Raw genomic sequence first — 24121 nt, 5'->3', positions numbered from 1 at the left:
CACCCGCCTTCCACACCGACTTTCAGAGGATGCAGAAGGGTGGGAGGGGTCTTCTTTGGGTTGGCTCCTAGGAGTGGTAAGGTCACTCGTCCATCCAGGACCCTGTGTCCCTGGCTCCAGCTGCCCCTCTTCCTCCCCTCTCCCCAGATGGTGAGAAGCGGAACAGCCTGCCCCAGATCCCTGTGCTGTGAGTACAAACAGAAGGTGGGAGGCAGGAACTAGGGACCCTGTGCTCAGCCTGTGTCTTCCCAGAGGAAGAAGGCAGGATAAACAGGGAGCCTTCTCTACCATGGTGTCCAGTTTCTGGGCCCCAGGGGAAAATGCTGGAACCCCAGCCTTTCACAAGTGGCGATTTTTGCCAGTAAATTTCTCCCAGCAAATTCGTTCAGGCACATTCCTGTGTCCCGATGCCACCTGGAGCATCGCTGCTGCCCCCTCCCTGCTGCCCCCTGGTGGCCTGGGTCATGCTCCCCGATTATTGCCATCAAGACAGGCAGGCCAGAGACAGAGAACTGCTGGCCCTGCAGGGAGGGCAGGGGGGAGACAGGGGCCGAGGCTGCCCTGGGGAGCACTGCCAGGCTCTGGGCTCACTTAGCGCTGCCCTCTCATCTCCTCCTACAGAAACCTGGAGGCCCAGCGGTCCCACCTCTCAGAAAGCTGCAGCATCGGTAAGCCTGCCCGTCTGCTGCCCTCTGCCTGGGCCCGGGGCCTCTCTTCTACCTGCTCTTGTGACGCCATCAAGGATTCTCTCAGAGTTACAGAAAAATGAACTTCCCCTGTGACTACTCCAGTGATGGCTTCAGTACCCTTCATTGTGATAAGTGACATGTGTTGGGTAGTTAGTACAGGATACCGTGTTTGTCTTGATCATGCTCTGTAACAAAATGCCACAGGCTCAGGCTCGGGGGCTTAGACAGCAGACTGATTGCTCACAGCCCTAGAGGCTAGGAAATCTACGACCAGGGGGCCAGCATGGTCTGGTCCTGGGGAGGGCTCCCTTCCTGGCTTGCAGGTGGCCGCCTTCTCTGTGCCCTCACATGGTGGAGAAACAGAGAGTTCTTTCTCTCTTTGTCTTCTTACAAGGGCACTGATCCCACCATGGGGCCCCACCCTCGTGACCTCATCTAAACTTAATCACCTCCCAAAGGCCTGGCCTCTTAATACCCTCACACTGGGGGGCACGGACAGCAACATATGAATTTGGGGAAGAGGGGGACAAAAACACTCAGTCCATGAAAGTATTAAATACATAATAAGTATTATTTTATTTAATCTTTACATGCCCCCCAAACATTCATCTCACAGAAAGGAAAACTAAAACTAAGGGAGACCAGCTTGCCCTAAATGACAACCAGGTAGCAGCAGGTGGACTCAAGTAGAGGTCCCTGGGCTCTGTGGTCACTCTGAAACCTGGGACGGGAGCCAGGTGCTCACCTGGTCCCTCCCCACGCCCCTCCTGGTGATGTCAGCTTGGTTCCACTGGCCAGCACAGGGAATCCCCACACCTGGTTCCTGGGCGGTGCCCCTGAGGCATCTTGCCCATGGAGGGTCCCCTTCTGTCATTCCAGAATCAGACATCTATGCAGAGATTCCTGATGAGACCCTGCGAAGACCGGGAGGTAGATCTCTGGCCCCTCAACGTCAGCCACAGCCTGGGCCCTGGGAAGAGACATCTGGGGACACATGTGACACCACAGGGGGACTTTCTTTCCTTCCTTTGTCCTCCCCCACGTGTGTCTCAGACAGGGACAAAACTGAGTGAGGCAGCTTTGATTTTGAAAGTGGAGATCGTGGTTTTTACCCCCACACCATTGACCCTTTGTGTGTATGTAGTGTTGGGGGGTCCTAAGAGCATGGACATGGGGCCCAGCCTTCAGAGGGAACAGAGTCTGAGACAATGGAAACTTCTAGACCCCCTTTCCCAGACCAGCCCCTGGATCCTGGCTGAGGTGTCACTGGAGGGGTCCAGTAATGCCTGAGCAGGAGGGGAGCAGAGCCTGGAGATGCTCCGATTCCCAGGGGTGCCAGCCGATTTGTGCACTTGGGGACTGTCTGCTTTCTCCCCATGTGCAGGCCTGAAGTACGGCATCACCCGGGAGGATGTGGTACTGAGTCGTATCCTCGGAGAAGGCTTTTTTGGGGAGGTCTATGAAGGTGTCTACACAAATCACGTGAGTTCCAGCCCCTCCCCCCAACACCCCTCTTCTGTGGAACTAGAGAGGAGCTCGAATACTCCAGGGTTGGAGGCAGCCACCGTGGTGTGTGGATGTCGGCCCACTGGCCCTCTGCTGTATTTATGAAATACCCAGGGAGTGATGGAAACAAGAGTCCTTCCCAAGGGGGCAGCCCTAGCAGAGGCCCAGATGGAGGCAGCGCCTGGAGAGGGGAGACTGGCTCTCGGTGGGAGGCGTGATGAGATGCAGCGTGAGAAGAGCAAGGGTGGGGTCTGAGGCCACCAATGGAGCAGGACGAGATTTGCCCTTTGGGGAAAGGGCGGAGCTGAAGGAAAGGGGCAGCAAAAATGGAAAAAACCAAGGATGAAGAGAGAGAGCCTGGGACGCCCCTCTGACAACAGCCTTGCACGTGCTCCACACATGCCACACTAACGCTGGGCAGATCGCGAGGCCCCTTGGCCTCAGTGTCCCCATCTGACGGCCAGGGGTTCGAGGGATCTGATCTCGAAAGTTCTTCCAGTCCTGACGTACCTGATCAAGAAGAGGGTGGGGAGGGAAGGAGGAGAAGAGACCGGGAGGAGAGTGGGCTCGGCAGAGACCCAAACGCCCAGGCATCACCTGTCCCCCCTCAGCTGGCGGCCAGGCTCGTGGGAAGACCGCGGGGACACTGGCGAGGGGACATTTTGTCTGGGGCACCAGGCAGGACTGAGGCCCTGGACACACTGTTGTTGCAGAAAGGGGAGAAAGTCAACGTGGCTGTGAAGACCTGCAAGAAAGACTGCACCCTGGACAACAAGGAGAAGTTCATGAGCGAGGCAGGTGGGCATCCCCGAGGACCCCGCCCCCCCCACGCCTGGAGCTGGAGACGGTCCAGAGCCCAGCCCGGAGGGGTCGTGGCAGGGGCGGTGCCAGTGCCCCCAGCAGCGGGGGTGGGTGGTCGCACTCCGGCTTCACCCGGCTGGGTCAGCAAAGCACGAGTCTCGCCTTGGACCTTAGAGGCGCTCGGGCCCGCCCTCTCGCCCGCCCTCAGTGATCATGAGGAACCTGGACCACCCGCATATCGTGAAGCTGATCGGCATCATCGAGGAGGAGCCCACCTGGATCATCATGGAGCTGTACCCCTACGGGGAGGTGAGCTGGGGGGCAGGGGGGACCTGTGCGAGGACAGGCGGGCCACCAGGGAGCAGGGCCTCGTGGGCGGTGGCGGGGATGCCAGCTGAAACACTCCCAAGGCCATTTGTAGAGGAAGTTGCCGGACCTTGCCAGCCTGGGTGTGCCCTCCCTGCACCACCACCCCCAGGGAAGGCCTTGCAGCCTGGCACCCCCCACCCCCACCCTCCAGGCTCCACCCCGAGGCTGGGCGGGGTCCTCACGGCATCCTCCCCTTCCCGCAGCTGGGCCACTACCTGGAGCGGAACAAGAATGCCCTGAAGGTGCTCACCCTGGTCCAGTACTCGCTGCAGATCTGCAAGGCCATGGCCTACCTGGAGAGCATCAACTGTGTCCACAGGTGGGGCTGGGGAGGCACCTGGCCAGGGTGGGGTAGAGCAGGGCTCTGGAGTTGCACAGACCGGTGTTGAAGGCCTGGCTCTAGTCTCGCCTATGTGATAACTTGAGCGCCTTCTCTGAACCCTTCCCTCCTCTGAAAAGTGGAATAGCGATCTGTCCCGCCCAGGATTGCTATTAGAGTAAACCTGAAGTCCGAGGTGTCTGGCTGTAACTCAGTGCATCCTAGTCCACGTCCCAGAAATCCCTTCCCTGCTTGCTCTCGCCTTGTTCTCCTCCAGCAAGCCCACTGGGAGGCACTCAGCCAGGCAGGAGAGACTGGGCTAGGACAGTGCTGGGACCATCCTGGGGTCCAGCCCTTCCAGCCCGAGTGACTGGCACTGCCCCAGTTCCCAGCACCTTCAGGCTGCCAAGTCCAATCCTGCCTCTGTAGATCTGGTCCCTTCTCCACCTGGCTTTCTTCCCATTCCCTGAACGGAGGTTCCCGCCACAGGGGACATGGTCCTCTGGAGGAGACAGTGGGGATGCTCTCAGAGCACAGGGGTGAGGAGGTGAATTCTTCAGTCCAACACCATCAGCATCAGATACGTGGCCTTGTGGGTGACACCATGCAAAGCAATGGTGAGGGATATGAAATTCATTCACTCACTCATTCAACAAGTGTTACGGAACCCTCACCGTGTGCCTCCAGGCGTTGTCTTAGGCTCTGGGATAAAGTCATAATCAAAACAGACAAAAATCCCTTTCCTCATGGAATTCATCTTCTAACACAAGGGTAAATAGTCATGGGGCAAAGGTGGTGAGGTAATAGATTTGCTTCCTTTGTTTGCGTGAAGTTGTGCTTTGAAGTCATCTTTTCAATAAGAAAGTTGAATGGTAGGGTGTGGAGCCTGCGTGGGAGAAACAAGAGATGAGCCAGTTTGGGGTTAGAAGCGATGCTGGCAACATGAGGTAAACTGAGTCAGCGAGTTCTCTCCAGTGGGGTGGGGGGGGGTGGCGGATGAGAGCTCAGCTCTAGGCTGACCCCTGTTCCCACCGGCCAGCTGCCGGGCATGTTTCTACAGCTCTCGGTGCCCGGTCTCCTCCTCCGTACTGGGGCTTCCGAGGGTCTCTGGGTCACACCTCGGGTGTGTGAAGCCTTTGGACGGTCCTGGCTGTCCCAGGGCTCCGTCGAAGCTGGCGGTGAACAGCTACTGCTTGGCCATCGCAAAGCGTACCCAGTCCTAGGGAACCGCGGGACAAGGGGTTGTTCCTTGTGACCAGGAAAGTGGCTGAGGGTCTCCCCTGAAAAGTCAGCAGGGTGACGGCATCCCCAGCAGTGGGGACAATGCAGGCAACAGGGCCAGTGCCTGGAGGACGTCCTGGGAACCGGGAACATGCTTTACGGCAGGGACGTGTAAGGAGTGGGAGGGAGGTAGCAGATAAGGCTCAGCAGGGAGATGGAAGGAGACAAGCCGTGTATGTGGTGGAGTTGCCCGGCTGCCGCCGAGGCTCCCGCCTGAGCTGGGCCCCAGCAGGACGACTCAGTGGGTCAGGGAGGGGCTGACCGACAGAAGCTGTCCATTCTGCTCCTGAGGCCGGGTCCCGGAAGCGCTCTTCTCCTTTGTCTCTCTGTCCATCTGTCTGTCTGTCTGTCCCTCTGAAGCATTTTGAACCTTCTCATCTTGTCTTTGCCTCCTTCTTCCAGGGACATCGCTGTCCGGAACATCCTGGTGGCCTCTCCCGAGTGTGTGAAGCTGGGAGACTTTGGCCTTTCCCGGTACATTGAGGACGAGGAGTATTACAAAGGTGAGGTGGCAGTGGTGTCATGGCATTGTCCCTGGGGGTGGTCGCTGAAACCAAAATCCCCTCAAGAGCCTGCTACTGAGTAAGCCCAGGCCAACAGTCTCTGGAGAGAAGGCTGTATTTCTGGATAAATCTGGCTCTTTCTTCTTTAAATAACTCCTGTAACCCCATTGTCCACCCCAAGCCTCTGTGACGCGTCTCCCCATCAAATGGATGTCCCCCGAGTCCATTAACTTCCGCCGCTTCACGACGGCCAGCGACGTCTGGATGTTTGGTGAGTGGACTTTCCGACAGGCATGGAAAAGGGTTCTAATCCTCACCTCTGTGGCCAGACTGAGGGGGCACAGGGGGAAAGGGTCTGGACCCCCACCCCTGGCTTGCAAAGATTCTATTTTTCTGCAGCCACTGAGAAGTCCCAGAAGTGAGTGGTGGGTTGGGGGTGACACGGCCTGAATGCCAGCCTGGGCAGGATGAGTTAATCTTCCCAGAAAAGGCTCTTGAGATGAGTGTGTCCACCAGCCCAGGGGACTAAGGTGGGAACAGAGGTGAGAGCAAACCCAGGTGATGGACAGACAGCCACTTACAGAGCACATAGCCATGTAGATTCTCCCATTCGGGTCTCCATGGCTGGGCCAGTAAAGGCTCATTATTATTATTCCCATTTTCCAGATAAGGAAACTGAGGCTCAGGCGAGTCAGGGGCTTGCCTGTGATCACATGGCAGCATTGGCTCTAGGCTTTGAAGCCCAGCTTTCTGATGGAGGTTTCACTCCCTCCTAATGGAAGGCACTAGTGGTCCCAGTGATGTGCCTTTGACTGTCTCCTCCTCATTCCACAGAATCCCAACAGCTCCCTGTGGAAGGGGCTTTGGGAGGGGGGCTTAGTTTGCGGACAGATGCAGGTGATTGGTCCCTTGGTGGACCACCATGGTGGGCAAGCCTACAGGGATGCTCTAGGGGGAGCGGGGGAACGCAGGGCGGTCCCGGTAGGGGTGGAGTGCTGACTGCACAGTTGTTCCTGGGCAAGGTGAGCCGGCCTCTCCAGGCGCAAGGCCGCCCAGCCCGGGCCCTGAGCCCTCCCCCTCCGCCCTCAGCCGTGTGCATGTGGGAGATCCTGAGCTTTGGGAAGCAGCCCTTCTTCTGGCTGGAGAACAAGGATGTCATTGGGGTGCTCGAGAAGGGGGACCGGCTGCCCAAGCCCGACCTCTGCCCACCTGTTCTCTACACCCTCATGACCCGCTGCTGGGACTACGACCCCAGTGAGCGACCCCGCTTCACCGAGCTCGTGTGCAGCCTCAGGTGAGCATGGAGGTGGGTGGGGGCTGCGGGCACAGGGCCCCCGAGAGCGAGTTTCCCCTTCAGCAGCACTTAGAGGTTTGCAGCATACTTCCCTAAACAAAATGCAGTCGATGTCCTTGTCCCCACCCGTGGATGAGAGAATTCAGGCTCAGAGCTGGTGAGTGGCCCAAGGCAGGGGCAGGTGAGGCTGGGACTCGCACAGGAACCCCCTCTGACCGACACAGAGCCGTGTGTCCAGGCAGAGGCAGCCCATCCTCCCAGCAGAAGGTGCCGCACGTGAATTACAGAGGCTCAGCGCTGTGTCAGAGACAGGAAGTCAAACCCAAGTTCACTGTCAGACATGAACACGAGACACAGCAAGCCAGGGTCAGCTTCCCCATCGCTGCCTCTCCTAACCCTGAGCACAGGGCATGCTCCTAGGATGTGCCCAGAAAATGTATTTTGGTTTTGAACCCAAAGACTGAATCAAACTTTCACTGAAGTGCCCGGGCCCTTTGCTGTGGTTAGCGGTGCACCTTACAGGCACCTGGCCTGAGCTTGGGACCTACTTTCCCGGCAGCACCCCTGTGCCTCTCTTCTGCCTTTGATTGTTCCCCCAGACATCAGGGAAAGGGGTGATTTTTGACTGTGAAAACAGTGACCCAGGGGTCACCTTGTTACTGAGGCCAAGCTCATACTGCTGGCCCCACGACAGGCCAATAAATCAAAAGACGAGTTGCTGGGGCAAGGAACAGCAACTTTATTCAGAAAGCCAGCAGACCCAGAAGATGGGGGACTGTGTCCCAAAGAACTGTCTTCCCCCAGTTGGAATGCAGGCTTGTTTCATACTAAAAGGGAGGGAGTAGAGTCAAACATTTACTGGTTCTCCTCCGACTCCAGAGGGGCTGTGTTAATTTCTTCCTCCCTGCAGTCATTCACATGTGGGCGTGGTCAGGATGTTTCCCGTGAGCTAAACAGAGGTATTTTAGCCTAACGCTGATTACCTGGGAGGCAGGGTTCCCAGAGATGGGCTGTTATGTACAATTTAAGCTTACAGGCAGCATCCCTTTAGTGATTAACAAACAATAGGATACAAGGGTTAAAATAAAAGAAACAGATCTAATATAGAGTCAGATTTGTTCTTCCCTATTACAACCTTTGCCTTCTGAATGGAGCCTTGGGGCCTGAGTGTGTGATCCTTCTCAGGTGTCCAAAAGCCATTATCCCCTGGGTGCCAGGAAGTCCTGGGTGAAGGGTGCCTTTCAGAGGGTCCCTCTGTTTCCTTGGTGGCCTGCTTGCCACCAGCTTCCACTTGGGTGGTCTGACATCTTTGGCATCCTTTGGGGCAGGAGTCAGCAAATGTTTTCTGTACAGAGCCAGGCAGTAAATATTTGGGACTTTGCAAGTTGCATGGTCTCTGTTGAAACTGCTCATCTCTGCTGTAGTTCAGAAGCAGCCGAAGACGGCTCGTAAATGAGTGGGTGTAGCTGGGTTTCAATGAAACGTTATTTGTGGACACTGAAATTTGAATTTCATATAATTTTCACTTGTCATTTTTAATTTTTTCAATCATTAAAACATGTGAAAAGCATATTTAGTTTGGGACCATACGGAAGTAGGTAGGGGGACTGGGTTTGGCCCGTGGGCTTAGTTTGCTGGCTCCTACTTTAGGGAATCTGGTACTGTAATTCACACTAAATACTGCAACTTTAGACACTGTACTCAGCATGTTGGCACTTTCTTTAGAGAAAGAAGATGCTCCTGGAAACTACCTTGTGGGGAGGCACCCCAGGGGGAGGCTGGGAACCCCAGACCTGGGCAGGGGGAGTGCCACTGCACTTGTTTGTGGACAGGGCTCCAGCTTAGATGGCCTCTCTGTTCCTGCCTGTCCCTTCATTGACACTGCTGATTAATTCTAGACTCATCTGTTGGTCCCTTATAAGGAATATTTGAGAAGCCGAAGGGTTCCAGGAGAAAAGTGTTTGAAAGGCGTAACTTGAGAGGGCAAAAGCCCTGGGGTGATGGGGTCTTAATTTGTTCTGGGGCTTGAGAAGCATGGGGAGCTGTGCCAGGGTGCCTGTCCCTGGGCTGAGTCACCTCTCCCCATGTGTCTCAGATGACCCCGATGACCTCAGGAGACCTCCCTCTGGCCACAGCCTCACAGCCCATTAGAGCTAAGAAAGGATTTGATGAGTATTTCCCAATCTTTTGGGGGTAAGAAGAACCTTTTGAATGTCAAATTTTGAGAATTCCTCCATGTAACAATATACTTTTAGAATCCATTGATTGACAAAATGTAGTAAGCCATATAATGAATTTTTTTATTATACACAGCAGAATGTGTGTATACATCTGAAAACACAATTCCAAATATTATATATTTAATAGTACTGTTGAAAATGATTAAAGAAGGTAATTTAGGTGATAACAAACTTTATTTAACTCCGTGGAGCAGCATCTCCCTTCCCAAGGGTTCAGAACTGCAAAGTGGTGCAGAAGGCAGGACGTATTTATAAGATAAAAAGTAAAGAACAAGGAAGAGAAAACCAGAGAATAAATAAGAAGCAGGAAGTAAGTAGACGGCCCCGAGTTGGCCTGGTGTTTGGATTGGCTGACTGATGGTACTTGGTTTTTGATTAAGCAGAGAATTTAGAAGGATACAGAAGTTGCTTATGTTTTGGTTTGCTGGTATGACTCCCCAGGCAGGAGCAGCTCCATCCTGGGCCTAGAAATTTACTTCAGTAGCACATAATATTTGTCTACAGACAGTGCTTGGTACCCATGTGAATGTGTGGATTCATGGACCCCCTGCAATCATTCCTGTCCTCCGAGGTCTGTGATTCCCAGGTTGGGAACCACTGGACTGGGGATAAAATAGGCGAGAAGCATGCACTTAGCTAACCTGGCAGGGAAGGCGCAGCCCCCTCCCACGAGCACCCAGCAGGAATGCAGAGGTGGGAGGTTTAATGAGAAATAGGAGGTGGAGAACACTGGCCTTGGCCATGAAGTTGTCCGGGACGTCAGAAATCTACATGGGAGATCAGCGCCAATCACAGGGACGGGGGTCAAGGGGCGTGGGGAGGTGGGCGGGAGACACCGCTTCCACTGTCTGATGCGGCTGGGACTGGTTCTCCACGCACTTTTTCCCGCCCTAGATCCGTTCCTGTGATCCTCTCAGCCTTGGGGCGGGGGCGGCCATGGGTCTGTATTCCAGCCTGTCTCAGCGGGCGCTCCCCACTGCCCTGTGCAGGGGACACAGAAATGGGATCTGGGCTTCGGTGGCATGAAGGCAGGAGCCCCTGGCAGCGTTCTGACTTTGTTTCTCTCTCCTTATCTGACCTGACTCCTGGGCAGTGACATTTATCAGATGGAAAAGGACATCGCTATAGAGCAAGAGAGGAACGCTCGCTACCGACCTCCCAAAATCTTGGAGCCCGCAGCCTTCCAGGAACCCCCACCCAAGGTGAGCCCAGCCCTGGCCTCTTCGGTCCCGTGAATCACAGCAGAGCTGGGTCCCTGTCTGGCCCATTCCAGGCCTGACTAGGTAACTCCTCTCACAAGACAGGTAGGACGCGCCCTGCGGTCCTCTCAGCCCCTCAACCCAACCATCCATCAGCACTGAACCCAGCCCCCAGCACATCAGCAGATGGAATCTGAGACAGCAAGACAGCCGACACCCTGTGGGTCTGCTGGAGCAGGGAATCACTTGGGCATATTTCCTGCCGGAGGCTGAAGCACTTTTCTTTTTGGTGTTTTTAGAGCCATATTAGACCCCCCTGGGGGCACACAGTAGGGGGCATTCTTAGGTCCCTTAGGTCCAGCCTCTGTATCGATGCCCTTCATGACATCACTGCCCCTCTGCCCCGCTATTAGGTGGGTGGGTTACGAGGGACCACGCCTGTACAGTCAGCTTGGGCTGCCGTGTAAGGCACCGCAGACCAGGTGGCTTCAACAACAGTGTGGAGACAGAGCAGTTCAAGGTCAAGGTGCTGGCAAACTCAGTGTCTGGTGAGGACTCTCTTCCTGGCCTGAAGATGGCCACCTTCTCACATGTCCTTACACCTTGGGGAGGGTGAGAGCTCTGGTGTCTATTATTATTATTATTATCATTTTAAGGACTCTAATCCTATCACAGGGGCCCCACCCTTGTTACCTCATCTAACCCTTACTATTTCCCCAAGGCCCCACCTCCAAATACCGTCATACTTGGGGTTAAGATTTCAACATATGAATTTGAGGAAGGGCACAGGCGTCCAGTCCATAGCAGCCCCGTCAGTCTGGGGCTTTTTTCACTGTCGTCCTTGCCTGCAGTGCCTTTCACCTTCCCTCAGTCAGGGCCCAGCTCAGTTTTCATCTCCTCCATGAAGCTGCCATGAGTCCCTAAGCCTTCCATGACCTCCGTCTGGATGTCCGTGGCTCTTGACTGCTGACTTGGCAGGTGCTCCCATATCCAGCGAGGCTGCACATGCAGAGATCAGTAACACCCCCCCCCCAATTAGCCATGGCCCCCAGAAGGGCAGAGAGGCTAGGTACCTTCCTCTCACTTGGCAGTAATGGGTGCTCAGTAAGTGGATGCAGATGGAGTTAATGATAACTTTGTCCCTCATCTTCTTCATCCTGAATAAGCCTGACGCGTCTCCTACCCGATATTCTCCTTGGTGAGCTATGCTCACTCAAGGAGAGAGACAGGGACTGACTCATCTCTGTGTTCTGTCTCCAGCCCAGCCGACCAAAGTACAGACCCCCTCCACAAACCAACCTTCTGGCACCCAAGCTGCAGTTCCAGGTAAACATGTAACCAGAGGGCTGGGAAGGTTCAGGGCCAGTTCTCATCTCGTTCCAACTTGAAATTCCATTCTCGTGTCTTTGAGGAGCAGCAGTCACCTGCTTGGGTGATGGAGGTGGATGCATTGGCTCTTCTTTGGTACCCAGGAAAGAATTCAAACTCAGAATGCCCAGAAATCAAAAGAATCAAATTGCAATGCTACCAGGTTGTCCTCAGCTAAGACGTGCCTTACACACCTGTCCGCAGTGTTTGCTGCTCCATGTGCCTGTCTACAGTGACCTCTCATCCCCAGAGCCTCCTTGGCCCCCTCCCCTGAGCAGAGCCTTCTGAAAAGGGATCCCAGGCAGTTGGGGACAGTTGATGTTCCCTAGAGATTGGAGTTGCTCCCTGGGGTTCCCTACAGAATCCCTGGCTGGTACCTGGGTGGCCAGTGGAGAGAGAGCCGGGCTCTACCTGAGCTTCCCCCACCTCCATCATTACCAACCATGGGACCTTCCCCGGCTATAGGTCCCTGTCTTAGAGGATCTCTGTGCTGTGTCTCTCTGTTGCATCTCAGTCATAAGGAGCTCGGACCCCCTCTTTTCTTCCCTTACCTCCCTCAGCTCAGAGTCCCTGCTCAATCTTAGAAACAATATCTGTTTATTTGGTGCTCCTTTATTTCTGTCCCATGGCCATTATATTTATCAAGAAAATGCTCCAGGGCCAGAACAAGCCTAACCAGGAACAGATAAACCCTCTTCATGTGAAAAAAAAAGAAACCTTGATGCAGAAGATAGAAGCAATGTCCCGAAAAAGAAACATACTCTTTTGTGATGTTTAAAATACTGGGGGTTTTTTTAAACCCACATAACCTATGGGTTGATCACATCTGTCAGTTTGTAACATGATTTTGAAATACAACTCTCTTCTGAAGAGTCCTGAGGGAGGAGACATGTCCTTAGTAGGTCAGTAATGTGCATAGACCCATCGTCTGCACAGCATCATGGAAGGGCTGTTAGATGAAAAAGGCCACAGTGTCTGTGCTGACGTCTAGCCAAGAGCCGTGTATGTCGATCGCTCCGCCATGTCTCCCAAACGGGGCCAGTGAAATGCCCACACTTTGTCTTTTGTCAGCTCCTGGAGAGCAAGTCCTGTTTCTCCCATGGTGCTCGTGTATTGTTTCTTTGTGCTCATGTTTGTAGCAGCTAATCGTTCACCTTCTTGCCTTGTCCCTGTGCCTGGTGCTTCTTTGCTTCTCCTGAATAGGTCCCTGAGGGTCTGTGTGCCAGCTCACCTACGCTCACCAGCCCTATGGAGTATCCATCTCCCGTAAACTCGCTGCACACCCCACCTCTCCACCGGCACAATGTCTTCAAGCGCCACAGCATGCGGGTAAGAGGGCTTTGCATGCTGGGTCCCAGCCAGGACCAAGGAGGCTTCTGGAGGGAGGTGCTGGGGACACCAGGAGCCCCACATCCTCAGGCCCAGGAGGTGCCCTCCATACCTCTAGTCACCAGTCAGGCCACCTCGGGGCTCTGTGACTCCCTCTCCTTTGCAAACACATCAGAGGCTGGGGGGCAGGGCCAGGCTCTGCTCTTGAGGACATCAGCTGGACCCAGACTCGCTCCATCCCTACGCTAATGCTGCAGCAAATGATGTAAAACGCTCCCCCCTTTTCCTCAGCCCTGGTGGAAGCGTGGCATCTCATGAGCAGAGGGCAGCCAAGCCCGATGAGGCCAGAAAATGAAAGGTCCTGGAGTTCTGCCCCGCTCTGCCCTCCCTGCCTGGTTGTCGCGGTTGCTCAGTCTCTCCTCAGTTCAAGGAAGGGCTTCCTCGTGGCCGCCACTCCTGCTGCTTTGTGAAAGTTGCCGCTGCACTGGGAGGAGCTGGGAGGCTAGTGTGGGGCGAAGCCACACCCTCCCCAGGCCCCTCTTTGTTGCCAACTGTCCACAATGAGGCACTGAATATTTCTTGAACTAGCTTCTAATTGTCAAATTATGTTAAAAAAAAAAAAAAAAAGCACCTGTGCTTGTCACTTGTCACTTGCCACCACCCACCATCTCCTCCAATTCGGAGAGCCCCTGCAGTCATTGCCATGAACACTTGGTATATTTTACTGAGTCTTGATAAGTGACAGAACAGACTAAAACCCTTATTATTGTGGCTCTAACTCTGTATCCACTCATGATATTCTGGGCTCAGGATACAGGTCTCAAAAAATTGGGGGAAAACTACATTTCGATTATAGATTTACAAAATGTAGGAAAGTATGTTGATATAGTCTATGCTGTTATTCTTAATTTAGTAAAATTTTGAAATGACTAAGATAACTTAGAATTCTTGGCAGTGAGATCTCTCGTGGAATACGTTTTCCCCTGACCTAGCTCATTTTTCCCCTTTTACATTAATGTAACCAATGTATATCTTAGTATATACTTAATAATAATGAAACTACATTTTTTAAGCATGCACTATCATTTAGGCGGGGTTCAGTTCCTCCACTTCCCTGCCCTTGACTCTTTGTTCATGATTAATTGAGTTTTAGTGAGTTTGCCTTTAAAATGCGTCCTTTCAGAAAGAAGGTATTTCACATGTTTGAGGGGCGGTACTGCCTTTGTCTAATCCTTGCTTCACCGTAAGGACTTTGTTCAGTTCCACAAAGACAGACTGTGCAGCAGGAATAAAAAGACCTTTTGTGTCAGAGGTTTAGAAGTATTTGCCGAAGGGAAAGTCTGCCTAAAAGAACATAATGAGCATTTCTTAAAATAAGCAAAAAAAAAAAAAAAAAAAGTTAAAAAAATAAACTCCATTTTACGGTATACATTAGAAACATTGAGAAAGCCTCTTCCAGGTAGAATGCTGAAAAGGTATAATAGGCACCCTGTAAAGCATTTAAGAAAAATCAGAGATGGTTCTCCCACAAAAAGAATTTTTCAAGCTGACTAACTCTATTGCCTGACTCATATGAGAATCTGTGGGATTCCACACCAGAGTCAGCATGGCAGAAATCTCCCTCTGAAGACCTCACAAATGAGATTTAAAAGAATAGTAAAATGCAATGAACAGTATCCCCTTTAAGGGACAATTTGGGGTGCTGTCCTCGGTGCTGAAGGGAGAACTGCTTTTAGTGAGCTTACCATTGGCCAGAGGAACAGGGCAGGTGTGCGCTTACCTGTAATGCAAGCCTGAAAGCTCTGAGAGGCACACAGAGGTACAGAAAAAGTGCAGTGGGAGTTCAGAGGGAAAAATCAGCTCCTTCCAGCTTTTCCTTTTTTGCAGCTGGTCCTCAAAGGATGGGGAAGATTAGGACAGGAAGAAACTGGGATGCAGGGGATAAAAGAGGCAGAGGCATCAGTAGGGGCCAAGATTGAGTGATGGGAAACCACAAGACAAGTGCGGGAGCTGTTTGTCTAGAATGAGGAAGGGTGCATGTGGAGGCAGAAATAAGACTGGAAGGATGGGGTATAGCCAGTTTATGGAAGCTGTCACAGCTAACAATAACTTTTTTTTAACATATATATATATTTATTTTGATGGAGGTACTGGGGATTGAACCCAGGACCTCATGCATGCTAAGCAAACACTCTACCACAGAGCTATACCCCCTGCCCCCAAGAATTGTTTTAAAACACCACAAGGACCTGATTCCTCTTAAAAGTGACCAGCCGTGTAAGTATTCATTTCCTGATAAGAATACTGGAGCTACATTTCAGACAAGTAGCCCTAACGAGATCCAGTTTTTAACATCTCATTTGTTCCTTGAGTTTTATTGTAAAATTGGAAGATATAGAAACACATCTTCCAATACATGTTAAAATACTTGGTAAGATGGCGATCAGCCCTGGGGCATACTAGACATTTGAGTGGTGAGATTCTTCTTCCAGCACTTACAGAACTACCTAGTGTTTTCCTGAGCCCCACAACTCCTGCCAGTATCTGCTCTAAGCCTTCCTTAGTCCAGGCATTTTTCTTCTCCCTGGTGATTCCTAGCTCTATATTCAGAATGTTTGACACTTAGTTCCTATTTGTCACTATTTGTCAATAGCCTGTACCATTATGTTGGAAGGTGTTGGCATTTAACTGGAGATATTTACAGCTTTAAAATTCCTCATTTGGGGGGCATCAACCTCTGTGAAGTAAATCTTATTTTTTTAAAACAATTCTATGATTATAAAATACTCTAACATTCTGAAATCTGTTTTCTTAAAATAAAATCTAACTAGTGGTTCTCAACTCCGAGGGAACATTTGGTGACGTCTGGAGACATTTTTGTTACAGCTGAGGTGGTGCTATAGGCATCGAGTGGGTGGAGTTGCTGTAAGCATCCTACAACGTACGGGAAATCTTTCCCCAATAATGAATTATCTGGCCCAAAATGTTAGTTCTGCAGTTGAGAAACCCCAGCCTACTGTTGTTTACTTAGCCCCCATGAAAACAGGGACATTGCGTACATAACCATCACTGCCCTCTCAGCGCCCACCCCGATGCCTGCCACGTAGCTGCAGCTTAAAAAATAGTTGTTGAATAGAGTAACGAGCAAGGAATATTTCAGCAAGAAATCAAACTTATGAGGAGACATTTTGTTAGAAATTGAAAGCAGTAGTAGAAATGGAAAGAACCAAGGAATAACACACCAGTGTAACTACATTTAAACTGTGTTGTTATAGTCAAGTGTGTTTTAGGGATTTTAATGAGGATCATCTTTTTTAGAGGCTTGGCAGAGATTATGTCTTGCTAAAGTAGATTGAAAATAATTTTTAGCATTTTACTCACGTGACCTGTACGCACACTGGCGAGTTCTAAAGGAAGGATCTGGACGGATTGCTGACTTGGATGTCATAGTAAGGTCACCTGCCCCCAGCAAAGTCCACCCCAGGCTTTATGCAATGGAAAACATGCCAGTAATACACATACGTCCAGGAGACCTAGGTGATCGTGGGCCACAGGAAAAAAGCAAACCAGTTTAAAGAGACTGAGCAGATAATTACGTAAATGCATTCCTGGGGATGACTGGGGGAAGAGAAGTACTAAGGAAGAAATGCAGCACCTTCTGTTTAAAAAATAGCAGGTGAAACTGGGAATAGGTCCAAAGCCCCACAAATGAGTTAAAACAGGGTTAGATTAATAAGGCTGGGAGACGAAGCATTTATTGTGTACCGATAGATCCCTATTTCTGTAAATTTCGTTCTTCTCTTTATCTCTTAGCTCATGCATTTCTTTTAACCTTTGGTGAAACCACCCAAGCTACTTTCTTAATCAAGAGTAACTTGTTTTACTAAGCAGGCACGATCAGACGGGTGTATACTGTTGCTCCCTATCTCAGGCTCTGCGCCGCCAAGGACAGCTTTGGGGTCCTGCCCACATCTGCCCCTCAAAGCTTGCAGACCTGCCACCACCGTCTTAGGTCTAGCGCCCAAGGCTTCCCAGGGGGCTGGCTTTGCGTTTCTGAACTTACTAAGTGACAGCAACCATAACAAATGCCGACTGAGAAAATAATATTAGGACAGTAATCTGAAAATAAAACGGTAGTCACAGATCACGTGATTCATTTGCATACAATGCATGTTAAACTACGTGCCCTTGGGTGTGGAGTTTCACTGACCCACAGGCATGTGCTTGCGGCTGACGAACCCAGTGATAACTGCCTCGATGGCTGCAGATTTCAGAGCAACTTTACAAGGAAAAAGCAGCTGGTGAGGCCAAGACTTGTGGCTCCCGCAAAGCACTTCAGAGGGTGTTCCCTCCTGGGTGTGGGGGCTGGGCTCACTGTGTCCTCCCCTGTCTCCCCACTGTCCTCTCAGGAGGAGGACTTCATCCGACCCAGCAGCCGAGAGGAGGCCCAGCAGCTGTGGGAGGCCGAGAGGGTCAAGATGCGGCAGATCCTGGACAAGCAGCAGAAGCAGATGGTGGAAGATTACCAGTGGCTGAGGCAGGAGGAGAAATCCTTGGTGAGCGGCCACTGAGCCCTGGGTGGGAAGGGTCACCATTCCCTGCGGCGCTGCTGGGCACATTTTGATAACTGCGTGTGGACTGAAAAAAATGCACAACCTAGAAGTTGAGAATTATGTTTTATTTTGAGGACAAAACTGAGGACTTAACCCCAGAAGACAGCAGCCTCCCAGATCACTCTGAGGGACTGTTCCAAAGAAGTCAAGGGGGAGCCAGGATCTATAGGAGTTTTGCAACAGAAAGCAGGTAGTTGGAACATAGAAAGATCACTGTTAATTTAAAGAAAACTAGACATCTCAAGTTAATGAATTTAGCGCTTTTCTTTTTTTTTTCTTTTTTGAAGTACAATCAGTTACACTGTGTCAGTTTCTGGTGTACAGCACAATGCCCCTGTCATGCATATACATACATATTCGTTTTCATATTCTTTTTCATTAAAGGTTATTACAAGATATTGAACAGAGTTCCCTGTGCTACACAGAAGAAACTTTTTTCAAAATCTGTTTTTATCTATAGTGGCTAACATTTGTAAATCTCTGTGTATGGGAAGATGCTAGAGTCTGGGCTCACTGAGATCATTCCTTTGGTCTGCACCCCAGCTATCCAGGACCGGTCTCCTGCTCTTCTCCATCCTGAATCCTCTCAAGGTGCCCAGTTGGGGCTGGCTGCAGTGGTTGCTGGCTTGATGGCCGCAACATCCTTTGTTTACTGATACAGCAGGTGACATTTTTTGTCCACACTTGCTTGCATGGGAGAGATGGCCACACCATTTGTCACTTTGTGTCCCCTTTTGCTTCCCCAGCTGACTAGAGTGAATCCTCACCATGCATCCTTGGGGGTTTTAATTCTAGAATCTTAAGTCCTTTGCTTTGGTTTCTTCCTCTGCAGGACCCTATGGTTTACATGAATGATAAGTCTCCGCTGGTAAGTCACCAGGAGGCCTCTGCCTTAGAGTGAAGGCCTGGGGCTGGGGCACTGGTGGTCAGTGGAACCCCAGCTCCAGGCCCGCCCATCTCTTCCTTTCTGCCTCTCACCTTGGGAGCACATCTTTTCCCCTTCACTCTGATTTCCGGGAGGCCCCTTTCTGGAGCTCACATTAGGTCTACATCCTGAGTGCCACCTCCCTCTGCTGCTGGGCCCTTAGCCTCTGAGAAAGGAGGGTTCCCGCCCCCAGGCCCCCCTGCAGCTATGATCTCTAAACCCCTAAATGGATACTTGAGGGGGTGAGGAACAGGGCAAGGGGGCAAGTGGGGGGGTCCCCAGCGTCCCAGAGTCGTATCAGCGACGTGTCCTCTTTCCTTCCTTCCAGACCCCGGAGAAGGAGGCGGGCTACAGTAAGTGTGAGCATCCTTCCTCTTGGCGGGAGTTTCCGCTTGACATCTTGCGTGCTGCCGCCATCCTTGCCCGCTGCAGAGAGCAGTGGAGTGTGCTTGCAATTTGTAGAAACATCTGCCCAGTTTGAGTCCAGAGTGTGCAGAGCAGCACCTTTGGGGAGTTGATATCTACCCCTCCACTTGGGCTGCGGCCCCTGCTCTCCCTGCCTGGCGCCAGATCCCACCTCTCTCAGACCCCTTTTCAGTGTACCTCCTTCTTGCATTTATTTGGAGGAGCTGGTGATTCTTCCTGCCTCTGTTGGTGGCTCTTTGCAGAGGCAAATAAAGTCACTCCGCTCACCTCTCCCAGTTACTGCTCCTCCTTCCAGTCCCCAGGGATGGAAGAGAGAAAGAGGGCGGGGCCCGTTGAGCCCACAGGGTCTTTCCTGTAGCCTCTGCTGAGGCAAGGGGGGGAGGAGCTAGCAGGGAGCCAGCTCCTCCTCATTGTCCTAGAGGTGTAGGGCTGACGAGAACGGTGATGGTGATGATGACGTTGGCAGTAACCAATGACAATGACAAGAGTCACAGAAAACTTGACATCAGCCAAGCACCAGCCCAAGTTGCTTAAAAATATCAACTCGTTTAATCCCACAGCAGTCCTATGAGAAGTACAATTTACTATGATGCCCATTTTACAAAGGACAAGGAACCAGCACAGAAAGGTTAAGTAACTTACCCAAAGTCACAAGGCTAGTCATTAGCAGAGCTCGGATTTGAGCTCAGGCAGCCTGGCTCCTCCAGGGTTCTTTCTGAGTGAACCCTCCTATTTGACAGATGAAAATTAAGGCCCAGAGAGTGCAGTGAGCTCCCCTGGTCACGCAGCTCCCTGGTGGCCGAAGGAGAGTAGAAGCAGGTCTCTCACTTCGACTTTGGGCTCACGCGTCCAGCAGCTCCACAGGGCTTGTGTGTGTCTTTGCTTATCAATAGCGTGGTTCTGCCGTTTCACTTCCTTGACCCCCAAACAGTCAAAGCGGACAATAGGGAAGCCTCAAATCTACCGCATCAGCTGCTGCTGCACCAGAGTGGGGCTCCAGGCCACCTGCTGCCTGCAGAGCGGGGTTCTCCCTCCTGACTGTCAAGGTCAGGGCCCCATGTGCAGCAGCCCAGAGGCTGGAACATCTACCATCACTTTGTCTCTGCTGTGACTTTGGCTTTTTCTGTCTGTGAAATGGACAGTACTTGTCCCTGACTACAGAGGACCAGGGGGACCAGAGGTGATTTTCCTGCCATCTTCCGGGAATTCAGGTTTAATTTCCTCATGGTAGTAGTGGAGAGAGGCTTGGCTTGGTTACCAGCAGGTACGAGGGGAGGGGTCGGGGTGCTGAGAGTATCCCCCACTGACTGTCCCTCCCCGTTGCAGCGGAGTTCACAGGCCCCCCACAGAAGCCGCCGCGGCTGGGCGCCCAGGTACGTATTGGCCCTGCCGAAGCTGGTAATGGACTTGAATCAGGGCCCCACAAGACTGGAGGCCTGGACTGTGAAGACTTCAGAGGTCCTCAGAAATAATCCAATCCCGTGTCCTTGTCATATAGCTGAGGCCCAGAGAGGGGAAGTGCCTGATCTAAGGCCACACAGCTAATTCATAAAAAAGCAAGGAGAAGACCAGTCTCCTGTCTCCTGTTCCACCCCGGCCTGACCTAGAGGAAAGCTCACTGGTCCAGCCCTAGGTGCAGGAGGTGTGGACTCTCCAGCTGCCCCTGGGCTCTGTGCCCCCACATCGTTCTTATGGTAGCTGGCATGGCGATGGTTTTCCTCACTCTGGGATGTGGGTCTCAGCCTTGGCTGCCCCTTAGAATCAGCTGAGGAGCTTTGAAACCACCTGGCCCCCATGCCTAGGTGATGGTTCGGCCACCAGTATTTTTGTAAGACTCTCAGGCAGACTCTAATGTGAGAACCACTGGCCTTGAAATGGAAGGGAGGGACACACCTCTAGGACAAGGCACTATTTCGGAGAAGAGCTTTTGCAAATTGGGCTGGTGGCTGAGTTGGCACCGGGAATGCCTGCCCAGGAAAGAATGGTAGTGACCGCCTGACTGGCCACCCTGCCCTCCGGCATCTGCTGCTCTTCTCCTCTCCCCCACAGTCCATCCAGCCCACAGCCAATCTGGACCGAACTGACGACCTGGTGTACCTCAACGTCATGGAGCTGGTCCGGGCCGTGCTCGACCTCAAGAACGAGCTTTGCCAGCTGCCTCCTGAGGGCTACGTGGTGGTGGTGAAGGTGAGAGGTGGGATGGAGCCGCAGACGGGGAGGCGGAGGCTGCCCAGCCCAGCCCCAGAGGAGGAATGGGGAGGGGCCAGCAGGTGCCTTTCCAGGGAAGACCCTCTTACAGCAAGGTGACCACAGGGAATTTAGTCCCAGGTAGCCTCAGGAGGCAGGTACCCTCCCAGAAGGGCTCTTCCCGAGGGAGATGCGGCTTTCTCAGAAAGCAAAGGGTGGCAGTCACCCTGCCCCTTTCTCTCCCAGAACGTGGGCCTGACCCTGCGGAAGCTGATCGGGAGCGTGGATGACCTCCTGCCCTCCTTGCCTTCGTCTTCACGGACAGAGGTGAGTGTCCTCGTCCAGTCGGTGCCATCAGCTGTCACATCCCCCCTTCACCTGCCCCAGCTGTGTGTCACACAGGAGACTCAGGAGGGCCACCTGGCAGCCTCATCTCTGCAGCTGAGGCTTCAGCAGGTGGCCCTTGCCCGCATACCTGAATAGGTGCCACATGGGGACGGAGCTGGCACCCAGCGACCCCGCTGGCTTTCTAGGGCGAATTTCTTAGTTTAAGTCTCAGATTAGTTGCAGTGACTTCTCACTGCTTGAGGCCATGCGCAGGAGGACACACCCTTCCCTTTCCGCCTCTTGTGAGCCTTTATCCAGTGACCCACCAGACTAAGGTCAAGGGGAGCGTGTCACGGAAATAGCGGCTGCTTCTCCGATTGATCGTGTGGTCTGATTTTCTTTATTCAAATAGAAACAATCACTGAAAGCCAAAAGGGAGCCTTAGCGCTCTGGCTTGAGATGGTGCCCGTGGTCGGCAGAATAATGCCTCCTCCCCTCGCCCCCCGCCACCAAAGACGTCTGCGTCCTAATCCTCAGGGCCTGTGGCTCTGCCACCTGACGTGGCAAACAGGGGCTTTGCAAATGTGTTTAAGTTAAGGATCTTGAGATTATCCAGGTGGGTCCAATGTAGTCTTAAGAGTCCCTGGAGGAGAGGGGCAGAGGCAAGGTCTTTCACGAGTCAGAGAAGGAGATGTGGTGATGGAAGCAGAGGTTGGAATGATGCCGTTGCTGGAAGGATGCACAAGCCGAGGAAGGCAGCAGCCTTTAGAAGCCGGAAAAGACAGGGGATGGGTTGTCCCCTAGATCCCATGGGAGGCACACAGCCCAGCCATCGCCTTGCCCCATGGGCCCCATTCCAGACTTCCAGCCTCCAGAACTGTTAAAGAATAAATCTGTGCTGCTTTAAGCCACTGCGTTTGTGGTGTTTTGTTCCTGCAGAATTCGAAGCTGAGGCCATGCCTCAGAACATCTGTAGGTTTTCCACCTGGAAACCAGCCTTCAGCCCCAGCAGGACCCCACAGCCCCTGCCAGGCTGTAGCTTGACCCACTAACTCTCAGTGGTCAGCAGTGTCACACAGGTGACCACCGCATCCCACCACTGTACCCACTATCTGTGGCCACTCCAGGCAGGACAGATCAGGAGGGTCTGGGCATTTCCCAGTCTCCCTCTGGGTGGCAGCAGCAGCCCGGAGGAGCCCAAGCCCCGGCTGTCCTGTCTGGCTTGAGAGCGCCCCACTTCGGCCTGATGACCCAGGCATTCATTTCACTTGATAAATATCTCTTGAGCGCCAAGTATATGCGCGAGGCACTGGGGATATGAAGGTACATGACACTGGACAGCTCAGACCACAGCCCCTGATCTCTTCATTTGATGGTAGACAGCTGACAAATACATGAATACACTTGACCCCTGACCATTCACTCCATCTTGGGCCAGGACCGGGGTATGTTGTGATGAAAGGAGGGTCCATGGAGCTGGACCAGGGTGCGCTGGACCAGTGTCTGTCCTAGCTCCAGCCCGCAGAGGGCTTTGGACTCAGCCGAGGCCTGGGTCATACCTGCCCCCCCAAGTCCAACTTCCTTGGCTAGCGCCAAGGTGGGCTTCCCCATCCTCCTGGCCTGGACTCTGCCATCCCTCAGGCTCCTAGCCTCTCCCTTGTGCTCTTCCTGCAGATTGAAGGGACCCAGAAACTGCTCAACAAGGACCTGGCGGAGCTCATCAACAAGATGCGACTGGCCCAGCAAAACGCTGTGACCTCCCTGAGCGAGGAGTGCAAACGGCAGATGCTCACAGCCTCCCACACGCTGGCCGTGGACGCCAAGAACCTGCTGGACGCCGTGGACCAGGCCAAGGTTCTGGCCAACCTGGCCCACCCGCTGGCAGAGTGAAGAGGGCTGCGCCGCCTGCCCACGTTTCTGTCCCCGCCTGCCATGTCCCCCCCGCCCCAGCCCCTCCCTTGCCTTCGGCCTCTTGGGTCTTCTTAGGGGGTAGGCTGAGGGGAGCCCTTCTTCCCTGGCCACTTTGCACGACCCCTCTCCCCATCCTGCCCCCAGACTGTGCTGCTCAGGCTGAAGCTGGACAGAGGGGACCAGGGGTGACGAAGAGGGCCCAGAGGGAGCGTGGCTGCGGCCCTCCCGCCACTGCTGCCCAGCCTGATGGGGTCACGCTGGGGTCCCCAGCTGCCACAAGGGCTTTACGCACGGACATGGCAGGCCGATTTGGGAACTGAGCTGTTTCTTCACCTTCCTCTTCTGCCCACAGATGTCTCCGGACCCCCTTGCACAGAGGAGCCCTGAGGGGCTTTCTTTTGGGAGATGGGTGGCTGGCGAGATGAGGGATGGACCTGGCTTTCTTTGTACAGTGTATATTGGAATTTATTTAATGTGAGTTTGGTCTGGACTGACAGCTGTGTGTCCCCCTGAGGGGGTACCTGGGACAGTCCAGGGACAAGCTACTGGGAGTCCGGGCCCGGGAGGCTGTGTTGTCCACATGCCAAGCAGGGAGGAGGGGAGAGATGAAGCCAAAACGGGACTTGGACACGATCCGCACTCCTCACCCCCTTTCCTCTTTCTTCCCTCCCTCGGCCCCTCCCTTCTCTTTTCTTACTCCCTCCCCCTCTTCTCTCCCCTTTTCTCATCCACTCCCTCCCTCCCTCTCCTGTGTTTGTGCAGTACACTATTCTACCATCTTTCTATTTGACTTGTGGATGAATTAAAATTGTACCATTTGCTTTGTGGTTTGAT

General features: G+C 52.9%; 1 protein-coding gene across 9 annotated transcripts in view; it reads left to right on the top strand.

The window, feature by feature from the left end:
• Nucleotides 1-24108, top strand: part of PTK2B (protein tyrosine kinase 2 beta) — a 127791-nt gene extending 103683 nt beyond the window's left edge. For 2 of the 9 annotated variants that reach the window (XM_032470970.1, XM_032470968.1), the window contains 20 exons: nucleotides 148-187; nucleotides 622-668; nucleotides 1569-1619; nucleotides 2074-2171; nucleotides 2909-2993; nucleotides 3205-3305; nucleotides 3569-3684; nucleotides 5368-5468; nucleotides 5650-5739; nucleotides 6558-6762; nucleotides 10096-10204; nucleotides 11462-11527; nucleotides 12773-12898; nucleotides 17308-17454; nucleotides 18344-18379; nucleotides 18765-18795; nucleotides 20189-20235; nucleotides 20912-21049; nucleotides 21296-21376; nucleotides 23051-24108. In XM_032470970.1, coding sequence (XP_032326861.1) covers nucleotides 148-187; nucleotides 622-668; nucleotides 1569-1619; nucleotides 2074-2171; nucleotides 2909-2993; nucleotides 3205-3305; nucleotides 3569-3684; nucleotides 5368-5468; nucleotides 5650-5739; nucleotides 6558-6762; nucleotides 10096-10204; nucleotides 11462-11527; nucleotides 12773-12898; nucleotides 17308-17454; nucleotides 18344-18379; nucleotides 18765-18795; nucleotides 20189-20235; nucleotides 20912-21049; nucleotides 21296-21376; nucleotides 23051-23266 — 1931 coding nt within the window. In that variant the 3' untranslated portion in view covers nucleotides 23267-24108. Of the gene's footprint in view, nucleotides 1-147; nucleotides 188-621; nucleotides 669-1568; nucleotides 1620-2073; nucleotides 2172-2908; nucleotides 2994-3204; nucleotides 3306-3568; nucleotides 3685-5367; nucleotides 5469-5649; nucleotides 5740-6557; nucleotides 6763-10095; nucleotides 10205-11461; nucleotides 11528-12772; nucleotides 12899-17307; nucleotides 17455-17585; nucleotides 17702-18054; nucleotides 18319-18343; nucleotides 18380-18764; nucleotides 18796-20188; nucleotides 20236-20911; nucleotides 21050-21295; nucleotides 21377-23050 lie in introns of those variants that run through there. The other 7 variants (XM_032470964.1, XR_004316418.1, XR_004316419.1 and 4 more) reach the window with 7 other exon arrangements.
• Nucleotides 24109-24121: the final 13 nt, after the last annotated feature.

This window comes from Camelus ferus, chromosome 31 (assembly GCF_009834535.1).
Source record: "Camelus ferus isolate YT-003-E chromosome 31, BCGSAC_Cfer_1.0, whole genome shotgun sequence".
Classification (NCBI taxonomy): domain Eukaryota; kingdom Metazoa; phylum Chordata; class Mammalia; order Artiodactyla; family Camelidae; genus Camelus; species Camelus ferus.
The sequence above is the reverse complement of the archived record's forward strand: the minus strand, read 5'-3'. Positions and strand labels throughout refer to the sequence as shown.